The sequence below is a fragment of the Erythrolamprus reginae genome, chromosome 3 (genome assembly GCF_031021105.1).
Source record: "Erythrolamprus reginae isolate rEryReg1 chromosome 3, rEryReg1.hap1, whole genome shotgun sequence".
NCBI classification, from domain to species: Eukaryota; Metazoa; Chordata; class Lepidosauria; order Squamata; family Dipsadidae; genus Erythrolamprus; species Erythrolamprus reginae.
The window spans coordinates 49,662,999-49,678,820 of NC_091952.1; the positions used below are offsets into that span (position 1 = coordinate 49,662,999).

The following is a 15,822-nucleotide window of genomic DNA, read 5'->3' on the forward strand; positions in this document are numbered from 1 at the left end:
TGGGGATCAGAGCCTCCTCTCCTTTCTTTGCTCTTATTTTACTCCATGTGTATCTAAGGAAACGGGCTAAAGTGATGCTAGCAGTCAGAGCCACTCCATTTGACAGTTATTTTAGCCTCCTATCTTGGTCCAAAGGCCAGCAAGCTAAGTTAGACACAACTTAATCCCCTTCCTGGATTTAAATGACATGCTGTTCTGTTTCTATAGAAATAACAGCTCAGTTCACCTAGTTTATTAGGCAGACAATACATGTCATGGCAAATTGACCTTGGTAAGGACATAACACGATCTCTCCTTGCTCAAATAGAAGGAAATTTCACTTCTCATTTCAGTCTTACTCGAAGTCCGGGTGCTTATAATCCACAATGCTTTTGTTATTGCTAATGGCTACAAATAACTTTCATTAAATTACATGTTTCAAAAGTACCAATATGCTTTATATCAGAAATCATCACATTCTTTGCGTGTCAAGTAAAACTGACATCTTTATTTCTCAAAGCTAGTTTTGCCTTGACTTCCCTTCTCCAGTAAATTCTCTTCACACTTCTATTTCTATTAGATTGTACACCTTGTTTTAATCGATGTGTGCTGTTTTGAAGAAACCATACATTACCAGATTATAAATAGTTCCTTGTTGTTAAGAATTGGTGGGAGATATATAGAAAAACACGAAGCATGACAGGCTGAGAAAAAAGGTCAGGTTTTATTTTTGTTTTGTTATTTCATACAAATAGGGGTTAAAATAGTTTCCCCAACACGTAAGTGCTTTTAAGTCACTGTAACAGGTATTTTGAAAAGGTCTCGCCTTCCAAAGATACAGAGATTTCTAGATCATGTTCGGAACAACCCATCTGTGTGCAATATATAAGGAATATGCTAATTTAAGCAGCACAGAACTCAGCTTCCTATTCAGATTTCTTTTATTTTTTAAGAAACAAAAAAAAGAATTCAGGTTTGTTATTTTCTACTCAGCACAGCCATATTCCATTAGAGATATATTAATTTATTGTGCTATATTTCAATAAGTCTTATAGGGTGATGCTACTCTACCACTCTTTTGCAAGTTAAACGTTCTATTGGAAACATTCCTTTAGATTCTCTTGCTGGAAAAAAAATAAGGTAGCTAATCAACAATATGCATCTATCACAATTATTTTGGGTGGATTTCAATATGAAATGGGATAATTTCCTTTTTAAAGATAGTGGTTTTCTTTACTTTGTTAACTTCCATTTTTCAGCTAGTCTATGAAGAATTACAGATGGATATGAAAAAATGACTAAACTCCAAGAATGTATAAATAGCCTCATGGAATGAAGACTTATTCTGTATTTAAAGAACCCACATAACAAATACTTCGCCAATAATCTAAGCCCAACTTTGCAAGCACTGGTTCAACTGTCGTCCTTGCCTTGCCTTTCATATCTGGGGTGAACTGTCCATTTGCTTTAATGTGGCAAACGTATTTGCAATGGGGCAATGTGCATTCATGCACACAATTGGTGGCCATTGAGGAGCCATTTGACAAAAGAAATAGCAAAGTTTGCAGAAATGCTTTGTGAAATATTTCCTTGCAAGAAAAAAACAGATGTGGGCTCCTTAGTCTAAAAGGAATCCACAAAAGGGAAAAAAATTCACTAATTTGAGATTGCACTGTGGCTGTATCCCTCTTTCAACTACCTATAGGAGGGCAATGATAGAATTTATCTTTATAGGCTTCTATTGCCTCCAGCAGCATGGAAGAGACAAGTCAGATGTTCCCCTGAGTAGCAATACCTTAAGGCCAACTAGGCAAGAGTCACGGGGGTGAGCACACGTCACCGTTCCACGTTAGCAGCCCACCTTTGGGTGGTGGTATCTGTTTTTGTATTTGCATCATGGCTTGAGGGCACTTCAGAATAATATTATTTCCCATCTCTGTTGCTTCAAGAACTCTTCAACGTTCTCAAGAAAATATTGGGTGGAACTCATTGCCTCACCAGAGACAGCCAATTCTCTGAAGACAACAGAGTATTCAGCTTTTTTCTCTAAGTGGTAACTGAAACACTAGTTGTTGTTGTTTTTGCATGTGCTAATCCATAAGCCATGAGTAACAAACAATAACGGTTGTGTTAAGGTAACAAATTTAGTCGACACGGACCCACAATTTAATATGATGCCATGATTCTGTGATTATATATACAATGCAGTAATATATCCTGTAGCTTGATTAATTTTTGCATTAGCTACCATACTTTGTTAAACACCGTTTATATAGTTTCACATGCTGGGCAAGTAGAGTTTTCTGTCTTCTCTCCCTTGAGTGGCCTTTGTTTTCATCTTTGTCCTGAAGGCAAAAGTTCATTATAGGTAATGTGTGAAAGGCCACATCTGCATTCACAGGAGTTGAAAACCTCACTGTATCTCTCAGTGAGAAATAATGGATGAGGAATATAGTGATGCCCACATGTTCAGTAGGCAGTCTTAGCAGATGTTTTACTTATTGTACCTTTGAGTCAGTTTTGGCTCTTCCTGATTGCCTAGACAAGTCCCTATGATTTTCTTGACCAGATTTCAGCAGTAATTTACCGTTGTCTGCTACCTAGGGCAGTGATGGCGAACCTATGGCAAGGGAGCCACAGGTGGCACGTGGAGCCATATCTGCTGGCACACCAGCCGTTACCCTAGCTCAGCTCCAACGTGCACGTATGTACCAACCAGCTGGTTTTTGGCTTGCACAGAGGCTCTGGGAGGGCATTTTTGGCTTCCTTAGAGCCTCCAGGGGATGGGGAGGGCGTTTTAACACTCCCCCAACTTCAGGGAAGCCTCTGGAGCCTAGGGAGGGTGATACACAAGCCTACTGGGCCCACCAGAACTTGGGAAACAGGCCGTTTCCGGCCTCCAGAGGGTATCCGGGGGGCAGGGGAAGCTGTTTTCGCACTCCCCAGGCACTGAATTATGGCTGTGGGCACTCACACATGCACAATAGCACGTAAACACACTCTTTCGGCACCCGAGTAAAAAAAGGTTCGCCATCACTGGCCTAGACAAACCCCTATGATTTTCTTGACAAGATTTCAGCAGTAATTTACCACTGTCTGCTACCTAGGGTATGATTTGCCCAGTTGATTTTGTGCCTAAGGCAGAGCCTATAACTCAAAAGCTTCTGATCCTAGATTGAGGCCTTAACTTTTATATCAAAATGCTTCCCTTCTTACAGTAGCAAATGTAAAGTAAGGTAAATGAGTAATAACACAAATATAAACAACATGGCTTCTCAAAAGAAGCAAGCAATACAGAGCATTGGCATAGCCACAAAAATTGTTTCCTCCCTTAAACAATTTTGCAATTTCAGGCTGGATGTGGAACAACTGTCCTTGGACCAAGTTGCAGTAATGATACCCATCAGCAAAGTCTTAGAAGTGTACTGGGGAGGCTATTGTATAGCTCACTCCAAACATAATAGTTAATCCTTTAAGAAAAAGTGCACAAGCCTTGCAGCATCAATAACTCTTTATATATTGCAGAAAATCAAAGTAATAGCACGGCATTATGTATCTTCAACGGGGATTCAGTCTCCTTTGTTGCCCTGTGCTTTCTGCCACTGAAGTATCAGTTGTGTGGTTAGCAAAGGAGGTGTTCCACTTTAGCAGTTTAAACTCCAAAGGACTCTTTTTATAATTTTCTGATACGTTTATACTCCAATGAGCTGCAGTTTCTCACAGATCAACCTCTGAGGCTTGAGTATTTTAAACCAACTGCAATCTTACATCTTGCTGAGCTCCAATATACAGCTTCTCCAAAGATAGCTTTTGCAATTAGTGGGGCAGAATCTACTGGGATTCCAGAAAAGCACAATGCACAATACAATGTCTGCATAATTCTGGTGTGCTTAGTACATATTTATATGCAAGTTAAACTTCGGAGAATGAAACAAATCAAACATTGCTTGGAGAAATTAAAGCTAAAGCCCATTATTGCAACATTCTGTTTGCCACATTAACCAGGTAAGTGCTTTCAGAAGGATGACTCACAAAGCAAAGTAAGACAGCAACTCCTTTTTATTTCCCTCACACTGTCTGTTACCTAAGATACGTTCCCCGTTAAGATAAAAGTTGCATCTTAGTCAGTAGTTTTATTTACAGACCCGCCCTTCACAAATCCATCCGTCTCATTTGAAATCTCTTCAAACTATTAACTTGGCACTCCACTTTACAAGTAATTCAGGATAGGTGAGGACTTAGAAAGTAGGAAAATAGACACAGCAATAGACAATAATACACAGGATAATTGAGCATTTCTGCACATCTATAATATTTATAGTTCTACACATCTGTAATATTTATAGAGAAAACACTCAGCAGCAATATTCCTTTGGAAGGACTGTTAGCCTATTTTTTCAGGCATTATGTTCTTAAGACACTAACAGGCATTGCTAGGCATGCTACCCAGAAAATACTCCATGTGGAAAGCAAAATCAGTTTGGGTTTGGACATAATTGTGTGAAGTACTATATAGATCTGCATTTTAGTTTTGAGTGTGTCATTGAACTTAGCATGGCTAACAGGCACAAAGTGAGAGACTGGTAGGTGGTAATCTGCAAAGTTAGGATTTAGAGGCACTTTGAAACAGTGAAATATTCTCATTCTTTGTGAATATCTCTGACATCAGAGATATCTATCCCATCAGAGCTATAGGCACAAGTCCTGATCTTTTCCTGTGATCTAAGAAATAGGCAAATTGATAGAGCTGCATGTTTTGCTAGCTACTAAGGTCAAATATAATTTATTGATCCTTCAAATATGGGCATCACAAGGGGAAAAAGAAAAAAAGCATTCAGGAATAATGGGTCAGATTAGTTTACTTATTGACTGTGGAATTAAGGCCTTATGGAAATAGAAGAAAATGTGTTAGGTATCATACAGATGTCAAAGTTTGTCTGCTCTAACAAAATGAAACAGAAAAATGAAGATTAGAGAGGAAACACAGGAATTTAAATATTCAGTATTCTCTGTGTATATCAAAAATGAGCATCAAACTGTGTAAGCCAAAAGATAGTGATAATGTAAAATCTTTAAACTGATATAATGTGGATTATGGCCATTCCACTCTTAGCAGAATACAAAGCCCATGTGAGTCAGTAGAAATAAAAACATAACCAGATTTTACAAATTAGTGAAGAATTCATCTATTTTACATTATATAAGAATCATTAGTGGAGCACTGATACTGACAAACCTGTTCCTGGTGAAAGCACTATATATTAGCATTTTTAAGAGTTCAGATAGTAAAAACATTTGTCCAATCCAGGGGCAATTTAAAAATTATAAAAAACAATTATTGTTTTTGAAACTACCCTAATTGATATATCTAGGAAAACAGTTCCTGAAGTTGTGTACTGTACTGCTATTGGTTATACTTTTCTCTCTTCAACAGGAGACACAACAAAAGTTGCCTTTACAACTACATATGTATAGCAATCTCTGGGTAGCAAAGGATAATTGATTTTTTATCAGTAGCAACCATTCAGCAAGTTACAAGAGGAAAATATGTGCTCATTTCTTTAAAAAAAGGTAGTTCAGAAGAAAAATCATATAGAAATCTCATTGACGGCTGAACGGAATTATTTTCTCTCTATATACTATCCTTAGCAAAATATAATCCATATACTGTATATGAAATAATAGAACTGAATTTCTCTTCAGAACTATAGAACAGTTCTGAAAGAACTAACTGAGCAAGTAGTCAAGCATCAAATGTCTGAGTTGTATAACAAAAGAAAAGCCACGTTACTGAGGTAGATGTAGTTATCTTGATGTTCCAATAGTCATGTAACTAAAAAATAAGCTAAGAGTCTACAGGATGCAAAACAGGAAATGTTGAACATCCACCTTAGAGGTATATATTTCCAAGCAACATCACACTAAACAGATGCCCTAGGCAAAGTTGTGAGTTTAGTGTTAATTTGGTGAGAAATGAGAGTAATGGTACAGATATGAGGGAAAGGGAAGATTATCTGAAGCCCAGGATTCCATGTTAAAATAGAAACATAGAAACATAGAAGTCTGACGGCAGAAAAAGACCTCATGGTCCATCTAGTCTGCCCTTATACTATTTTCTGTATTTTATCTTAGGATGGATATATGTTTATCCTAGGCATATTTAAATTCAGTTACTGTGGATTTATCTACCACGTCTGCTGGAAGTTTGTTCCAAGGATCTACTACTCTTTCAGTAAAATAATATTTTCTCATGTTGCTTTTGATCTTTCCCCCAACTAACTTCAGATTGTGTCCCCTTATTCTTGTGTTCACTTTCCTATTAAATTATGACAGATAGCATAAAAATATAGGAAATATTACAGGTGGAAAGTCTAAAACAACTTCATTCACAGATTTTAGGCCCAGAGAAAGTATCCTTTCTAAAAGAATTGGAACACATTGAGGATACCACATAATATTTGGAGGGCAATAGTATATACTAATCCTCCTTAACTGGGATGTGCCTCTATTCATTAAAGTTTTATCTTTTTCAAACAGAAAACGTAGCTAAAGCATTCATGGTGAAACTGAAACCATAGCTAACATTGTAAATCAACATCATCTGGAAGATCAAGATGGGTCTTCTCAAAATTTCGCTGTTCAAACAAGACAAAATAACATATCCATCTATAGTCTAAGACTGACATTCCATTTGCTCTTTGAAAAAACAAATAGCAGACAACAGGGCACATTGCTACTTGTACTAAATTCTGTGTCAGTGGTGAAAAATTGCAACATAAAAAAATATATAATTCTTTTGCCATTGTTGGATAATTTTCATCCAGAACAATTTTTTTATCTTCTCTCTTTGTTTATTGTGGATGCTTATTATATTAAGACTTTCAATAATTCATACAGTTTATGAACACAGAAAGCAAAAATAAGAATTATTACTTGCACTCTAAACCTGAAAGAGTTGCTCCCTACTATGTCAATATGGCTCATGAAAGTAATGTTGGCTATAATTTGGTATAGAAATATAATATCATCGGCTATGTAACAAAATGAACCTTGGGACATTTGTCTGAAATTTCTGGTCAGTGTACTCTGGACAGCCATATTATTCCTTCCATCTCTTAGCATCCTGTACAGAAATCTGGGTACATGTGGAGAGGTATATAACAATTCAAAAGCTAGGATTAACCATGGGAAATAAAATTTAGTTACCGTTAAAATGAACAGAATAATCAAGAAGAATTTCAGATAGCACCATCAGAAGATCTGACTACTATCAATAGATACTGCTTTCTTAATCAGGGACTAGGTACATCTCCATGTTATTTAAACAAAGGAACTTAAAGTTTCACTTAAGTGTAAAAATAATGCCAAAGAGTTTTCGTCTCTTCTCTGTTGGTGTTAATACAGATAGTCCTTGACTTATGACCACAGCGGACCTCAACATTTCTGTTGCTTAAGAGACCTCTGCCCCATTTTACGATCTTTCTTGCCAGCACTGTTAAGTGAATTACTGCAATCATTAAGTTAATAACATGGTTATTAAGTAAATCTGGCTTCCCCAGTTGACTTTGCTTGTCAGGAAGTCACAACACGTGACCCCCCAGGGCACATCATAAACACGAGTCACTTGCCAAGCATCTGAATTTTGATCATATGACTTTGAGGATGCTGCAACGGGAGCATTCTCACAGTGTGAAAAATGTGTGAAACATGGTCCTAAGGCTCTTTTTTCAGTGCTGCTGTAACTTCAAACAGTCACTAAATGAACTGTTGTCAGTCGAGGATTATCTGTATATGATTAAACAGTGGAATAGTAGCAGAAAAGAGAGAAAAATGATTTCAGTGAGGAAAGAAAGGAAGAAGAAAAGAACATAAAGCATAAAACCACCAAGGGGAAAAAAAGTTGAGCATGTGTTAAATTGAGAGAAATTAACACTGAAAATACTAAACAAATTTAAAATATAGCCGTGTTGCCTATCTGGCATACAGGAAAGCAAAATGCCCTGCACATTCTGTAATGGAGGTACAGCTCTAAGAACGATGAAATGCAATGTTCCATCACAGATCAGTAAACATGTTGACCCAGACCTAGAGAAAGAATAAGTTTAATAAGCACCATTGAAGGCAAACATGCTGCCAACTCAATGAGGCTTAAGTAAAATTGTATTTCCCTAGGAATGAACACTCAAATGAATTTCAGTGCTACTAATGGATGATTGAGTTAGAATGCAGACCAATATGAGCCATTTGCAGCAAAAACTCACTTCTTTATCCTAAAAAAAATATATTAAGAAATATTGATTAGGGCTGACTGATGTTTGGGATTTGAAGACAAAATCGTTTGGCACTTCAGATTCAAAGCCATTTTCCTGACGCAGCCTCACATTTTTTGGGGTGTGTGTGTGTGTCTCCTGAAGGTTTGGTGTGTGATTCTGGAAAAAGATGGGTTTGGTTTAAGGAGTTGCAGATAAGCGCTGTTTGTACTTTTGGGCACTCTGAATCAGCTTTTTCACCTTCACATCTAAAACACTGCCCAGCCCTACCATTTATAGCAGGGGACTCCAACTGTGGCAACTTTTAAGACTTGTGGACTTCAACTCCCAGAATTCCTCAGCCAGCTTTGCTGGGAGTTGAAGTCCACAAGTCTTAAAAGTTGCCAAGGTTGGAGTCCCCTGATTTATAGCATTGGGAATGGACCCACTCTGTTTTACAAACCATTCAAAAACAATCTGTCAGCTTCAGGGGGATCCAAACAAGAGTTTAAAGAAGGATTCCCAAGAATGAGCAAAATGTTTTAAAACCGAATTACGAATTTAGTTTCTAAAAGCATTTTTAATGTTCCAAAACATGTCACTGTATTACTGATAAAACCAATCATAATGATTTTTTTTGAAAGAAAATGTTTTTCTTTCTTTTTTTAAAAAAAATATCCTGATTGCAATTGTGTTATATAAACTTGAGCAATGCATTCAATAGGTCTCAACACATAATTCAAGTTGACTACTGCATACATTTGCTCCGCACAGCATGAAAAAGGGAAAAGGCTACTGTCCTTGAGCATCCCTATGTCCATACCCAACTGATCCTGGAGAGGAGGAAGAAAATGGCCTTGTTCAGTCCAGATTGCTTTCCCTTCTCCTGCAGCAGCTAATCAGCACTGTTTGTTGCTGATCATATTATACCCCAGTGGGGAATGAGAGGTGGAAAATGCTCACGCTCAGAAGCTAGCATTTCTGCTGTACTCAGTCATCAATAGCTTGGGGACCTTGCCAGCAAGCAATTGTTTAATAACAAGAATAACAACAATAATAATAGCACGATTTGGACTACTCAGTTCCCTGAGAAACTATTGTGCTACAGAAACCCATTGGAACTACAAGACAGAGAGAATAAAATCTCAGGAATCTGATTTTTAAAACTGTTTTCCACTTGATTCTTCTAACACGAGAGTGGTACCTTGAATTGGTAGCACCTGGGCCTTTCTTTCTGCCATGCAGAATATGCCCATGTGGTGCTACCAGAAACACAACCAAATGCAATGCCAAATCTATACAACTGACAGCTCCTGTATTCTTATCACCGTAGGGCCGAATCCCCATCACTGCCTGATGCAAACTGAAATGAGCTCTGAGCCATCTATGATCAAGAATCATTGTGGGTGTTTGTTACTGAACCATTTGTTCCACTTGAAGTGGTCCCATAACTGTCCTTGGTTTATGGTGCCCTGCTGAGTATGGTCACAGCAGCGGCGGTAATTTTATCATTTCTTGTGAAGCTTCTGGACAGGCTTTTGCTCCCACAATAATGCCTATTGAAACAAACTTTACATTAAACACTGTAGAATTTCTGAGTCCTTCAGAAACCTGTCTGGGTGCAGGCTAAATTCAGGATTGTCCTTCTGCTGCACAGTCATACATGGCCCTCTGATTCACTGCCTTCAATCACTGTCTTCTTAAGCTCAATGTCTGAAGATGGCTTTTCCTCCTTCTCTTCTGTAGTTTTACTGGCCTCCTCCTACAGCCAATAACAAATGCCCCATGTGGGCGTTAGGGGAGAGGTACAAGCATAAGTTTAAAAAACAACAGGCCTTTCAGTCTAAACTGATCAATGAAAAAGAAATTACTTGCTAGGAATACTTTTTAAAATTTGCTAAAACAAAGATGGCTATGGGACTCAGAATGGAAAATGAAAGTTGTTTACACAACCTCTGAATCACACAGTGATTGACAAAACCCCTGAACTTTCTAAATATATATCTGGTATAAATTGGAAGTATATGAAATATTATGTATGTCCTATAATACAAAGCTGCACTTTGGGCACATGAAAAGTGATACTTTAGAGGTACTTCACTGTTCTTTGTTAACTATTTTGATTACCGTTACATATAAATAAACAGAAATCCTTTAAAGGAATAATTTCTACTGTCATAATAACACAACTGCAATTATTTCATTCCTACTTTTGTATAAAGGTTACAAGAATTTTAGCAATGTTACCGGATTATTGGAAATAATTTATAATAAATGAATGTGACTGAAGCTTGACATTTTATATGCATCAAACAAAGGAAATTGTATTATTACAATGATTATGTACAATTCCATAAGAAATCCTGTAATTTAACAATGGTTGGAAGGGGGCCATACTGGCATGGTGCAAACCTTTGCATCTCTCTCTGCAAATTTCTTGAACATGTTGGCATATATCTTTCGGTCCCGTTCATTGTGCTCCTTTGTTTTCTTCTGACACATGGTAATTTGTGACTTGGCTGCCTTATTCTGTGGATTCACTTCTAGCACTCTCTGAAAGTCACATTTTGCCAACTCAAATTCATTCATGAGCAGTCTTGCTTCTCCTCTTCGGTACAAGCCCTTTTCATTGGCTTGGTCCAGTGCTAATGCCTGCAAACAAACATTCTTATAATTAACATAAATTAAAAGTGGGAAAATTCCCTCATAATAAATGACATGGTTACTAATGCCAGTACCAAAACTATGAACCTCAGCTATTTTAAAAATAGGAAAATAAAACTAAAGTTTCATACTGTATATGCTAAATTTTACAGTGTAATTATCAGAATTAGAAACCAAAATTCAGAAGCTGTTGTGGTTAGCTCTGGCCCAGCTCCTGCCCCAAGGACTGTAGATGTGGGGGAGACATCCACATGCTGCAGGCCTGTTTTGCCCCCCCCCCCGTGGAATCTGGTGATGAAGACTCCTCTGACCAAGAAGACATGAGTGACAGGGAGGAGGAGAGTGTGGCAGACAGCTCAGAAGGAGATCAATTATCTAGCTCCTCCTTGGATTCAGAACAAGAGTTAATGATACAGCCACGCATGCGGAGAGCGATGCATAGGCAACAACAACTGAGAGATTATTATCAAAGAAAATGAGGCCACCTGTGGTTGGGTGGGGCTGTGATAATTAGTGAGGCTGCTATAAATAGCAGCCTGTGGGTTTGGCCATTGTGGAGGATTATCTGATCCTTGTGTTTCATGACTGCTTTACTGACTTTGACCTTTTGTGTGCTGATTTTTCCCAGCTTTGAAACTAAACCAGAGCAAAGTGTGTTTCACTTTGTGAAAGAAGAAGGACTGTGAATTGCCTCACAGCTGCAAGCTAAGTATCACAGAACTGATAAGGGACTTGTACAAATTAGCAGTTTGTTTGGAGATGAGTGCTCTTTGCTATACCAAAAGAGGGCTTGGTTTAAGTGAATTTTCATTATAAAGAACATTGTTTTGAATTTTCAAACGTGTGTGTGTCTGAAATTTGTACCTGTGAATTTTTGGGAGGAGTGTACGGAACAGAAGCAGAATGTTTTTATCAGATTTTTACAATGTCACATATACTTCCATAGAAATAAGAACAATATTACAATAAAAGCAAAGTAAAAATGTATCATAGCAATCTGTCTCTCAAGTATTCTGTCATTAACACTTCTAAAAATCTATTACACTAATCTTCAAAATGGATTTTTTTTGCACCAAAGGCAACTGATATTTAGATATTGTGAAGCACAGGCTTTTACAGCTACAAATGAAATATTCTAGAAATAGCAATATGATACTATGACTAAATGTAAATGGATATAATGCTTAAAACTTCAAATGGAGGCTCAACAGAAAACTTACAGGCAAAGTTTGTATGATGACTCATAAAACCCAGATATTTATAGTGTTGTCCAAAAACACATGTCTTTCTTTCATATAATTATCTCAGTAACATAAATGTCCTGTCTCATTTTTAACACATTGTTCTAGCTGTACTATATTCAGAAATCTGTACACTTGAGCAATAACTTGGAAGAAAAAGCTTTAAGCTTGTAATGATGAAAAACAATACTGAACAAAAATCAAGATATTTACTACACTGTTCAGATAAATGATACAAAAGTCAGCTGTCAGTTTTATCTTATGCTTAAAACAAAATTTTAAGCATTGATTTGGATGAAGGAATTGGGACATTCACAAACTATGCAGGTGAGAAAAGCTTGGGTGAGGTGGCTAATTTAGATCAGGCGTATCAAACCCTTGTCATCATGGTGTTGTCACACGATGTATCACAACTTTCCCCCCCTTTGCTAAACTGGGTGTGGGCATGGCCAGTGCATGATGCATCTGGCCTGCAGCCCGCAAATTTAACAGGCCTGGTTTAGATTAAAAAGAAGTTTAAAAAGTATCTACTGTTAAGCCTCCCGCACAAGACTAGTATGAATAAGACATGTAAAGTTGTATGTCTAGGTAGGAAAAATATAAAACACTTCTACAACTTGTGGGAGATTTGACTTAGGAGTTGTTGTGGTTAGCTCTGGCCCAGCTCATGCCCCAAGGAATGTGCAGGTGGATGTGGGGAAAACATCCACATCCCGCGGCCTGTTTTGCTCCCGATAGAATCTGCTGACGAAGTCTCCTCTGATCAAGGAAGTGTGAGTGACAGGGAAGAGGGGAGTTTGGTAGACAGCCCAGGTGGAGATCAATCTTCCTTATCATTCCTGGATACTGAACAAGAACTTATGACAGACCCATGCATGCGAGAACACCTGAAGGATTATTACAGGAGATAAGTGAGGCCACCTGTGGTTGGGTGGTGCTGCTGTAATTAGTGCTACAGATAAAAAGAGCAGCGTGCTGATTTAGCCTTGTGGAAGTTTATCTGATTCATAGTTCGTCAAGTTCGTGGTTTTGCTGTTTCCCTGTTCAAGACTGTGTGTGGACTTTCTGGACTTTGGAATTGGACTCAATTTCCCAATTACTGGGTGAGAAATTGAATTGCATTTAACCTGTGCCTTGTGTGTACCAGAAAATCCCTTTGACATTTAAAAAGGGAGTTTTTTCTGCTTTCCTGTTGATAAAGACTTTTGGTTTTCTTTCTATCGTGTGGTGTGTGTTTTTCTGGACTAATTACCCTGTAATTACAGGCAATTGGGACCAGCGTTCCCCGTAAGCTGCACGCATGCGCACGTGTGCACCCCAAAATACCCCCCTGCGCACCCTTTTTCACAGGCGTGCGCTCCCCATCCCCCTGCCAGCCCGCGTGTGTGTGTGCGGGGGCAGGGAGGTGCCGGCAGTAGGAGGAAAGGGAGCCGCGGCCGCCCCTGCCTCCCCTCCGGCCCCCTCGCATCCCTGGCCTCTCGGCCCTGCCCCCCGCCCAGCCGATCCGCCCCCTCTCCTCTTCCGCCACCTCCTGCCTTGGGGTGCGACTACTTCCGCGGCGGCTGTGGCTTCTCGGGACGAAAGCGCTCCCAGCCAGGGGGCTGCGAGAGAGGGCTTTCTCCGTGCGCTTCGGGAATGCCCGGCCTGCCCCTCTCGCAGCCCCTTTGCTGGGAGCGCTTTCGTCCCGAGCTTTCAGCAAGGGGGCTGCAGTAGAGGCAGGGCAGGCGTTCCCGAAGTGCTCGGAGAAAGCGCTCTCGCAGCCCCCTCACTGACAGAGAGAGAGAGAGAAAGTAAGTGAGAAAGAGAGAGAGAGAGAAAGGGGTGGAGAGAGATAGCAAGAGAGAGAAGAGAAAGAAAGCAAGAGAGATAGAAAGAAAGAGTGAGAGATAAAGAAAGCAATAGAAAGAGAGAAAGAAAACAGGAGAGAGAGCAAGAGAGAGATAGAAAGGGAGGGAGAGAGAAAGTGAGAAAAAGAGCAAGAGGGGGAGAGAGCAAGAGAGAGAAATGACTCTTGATTTAAAACATATGGTAAAAAGCACACAAATAATAACAGAGAAAAAAACCCCCAGCCGTGTGTGTGTGTGTGTGTGTGTGTGTGAACTCTTGAACCATTTCCAATAGCTCACCTGTTATTGGAAATGGTTCAAGAGTTCACACACACACACACAAGGGGGGAGGAGACAGGGATGGAAAAAGAGAAGATAGTAATAATAGTAATAGATTTTGGTTTTGTTTTATTATTAATTTTTTTAAATAAAAAAAGAAGTGATTTTTTTCTTATTTGTTTATTTGTTTATTTATTTGTTTGTTTGTTTGTTTGTTTATTTATACTTCTATGCCGCCCAGTCCCAAAGGGACTGTCGCTCAGACACTATACTTTTCCGCCCACACCGAAAAAAAATTAGAGGGAACATTTGTTGGGACAGGCCGGCAGAACAGGAGTAGTATATGAGTGTCCTTATCAGTCACAAGTTAAATACGAACCCAACAGGGTAATGCATCTGCAGCATGGCAAATGCTACCTTGGAATGTGTTAATGGGAACACAGGCTACACCGTAGGAAGCAATTGTTCCATTCAAATCTGCTTAGGTCAGACCCATTTGAAGTACTGTCTCCCATTCCGATTAGCAAAAAGGACAGTGAGGAATTGAAGTAACTTCAGCAGAGGGCTACCAAGATGATGTAAGCTCTGAAAATTACGGATCTTAGCAGCTTAGTCTACAGAAAAAACAACTGATGGGCAATGCAATAACAATCTGTAATGGCATGTGGACATGACCTTGGGGGAGAGGAGGAGAAACCACAGACTAGACAACTGTCAGATAAATAGCAGCTGAGTCTGAGAAGGAATGGGGACATGATAAATATCTCAAGGAATCTTCCTGGTTTCTTGGACTGTAAAGATGAAGGGTGAGAGATGTATTCTGTCAATGTATCCTTACAATAAAATCAGAATTAATATAGTGGTACCTCTACCTACAAATGCCTCTACTTACAAACTTTTATAGATAAGAAACGGGCGTTCAAGATTTTTTTGCCTCTACTTAAAAACCATTTTCCACTTACAAACCCGAGCCTCCGAAACTGTAACCAGAAAAGACAGGGAGAAGCCTCTGTGGGGCCTCTCTAGGAATCTCTTGGAAGGAAACAGGGCCTCCACCCACCCTGTGGTTTCCCCAATTGCACACATTCTTTGCTTTTACATTGATTCCTATGGGAACAATTGCTTCTTCTTACAAACTTTTCTACTTAAGAACCTGGTCACGGAACAAATTAAGTTCGTAAGTAGAGGTACCATTGTATTTATGTATGTGTTGTCTGAATTACCTCCCAAGGCTGACACAAATCTATATTAAATATTATATAACATTATAAAATGCAAATGTATAAAAATAAAATAAATTATAAAGTTGCACTTAGCTCCCCAATTGCTACAACATTATTTTATTTGGTATTTTAATTTTATTTATTTATTCATTCATTCATTCATTCATTCATTTATTTTTGTAGGGCGCCCCTCTATGAAGACTCGGGGCAGATCACAACAAAATAAACAGTGTACAAATCCAATTTAAAAACAATTTAAAACCCTTGTAGTAAAATAATCACACAATCCAATCGAACCATACACAAACCTTGACAGTTGGGGGAATATGTCAATTTACATAATACAAATAGCATATTTTTC

General features: G+C 38.7%; 1 protein-coding gene across 3 annotated transcripts in view; it reads right to left on the reverse strand.

The window, feature by feature from the left end:
* Positions 1–684: 684 nt before the first annotated feature.
* Positions 685–15,822, reverse strand: part of FKBP5 (FKBP prolyl isomerase 5) — a 1,202,894-nt gene continuing 1,187,756 nt past the window's right edge. For all 3 annotated transcript variants that reach the window (XM_070745229.1, XM_070745227.1, XM_070745228.1), the window contains 2 exons: positions 10,641–10,880; positions 685–9,990 (listed from right to left, as the gene is read on the reverse strand). In XM_070745229.1, the coding sequence (XP_070601330.1) occupies positions 9,886–9,990; positions 10,641–10,880 (345 nt within the window). In that variant the 3' untranslated portion in view covers positions 685–9,885. The remainder of the gene's footprint in view (positions 9,991–10,640; positions 10,881–15,822) is intronic.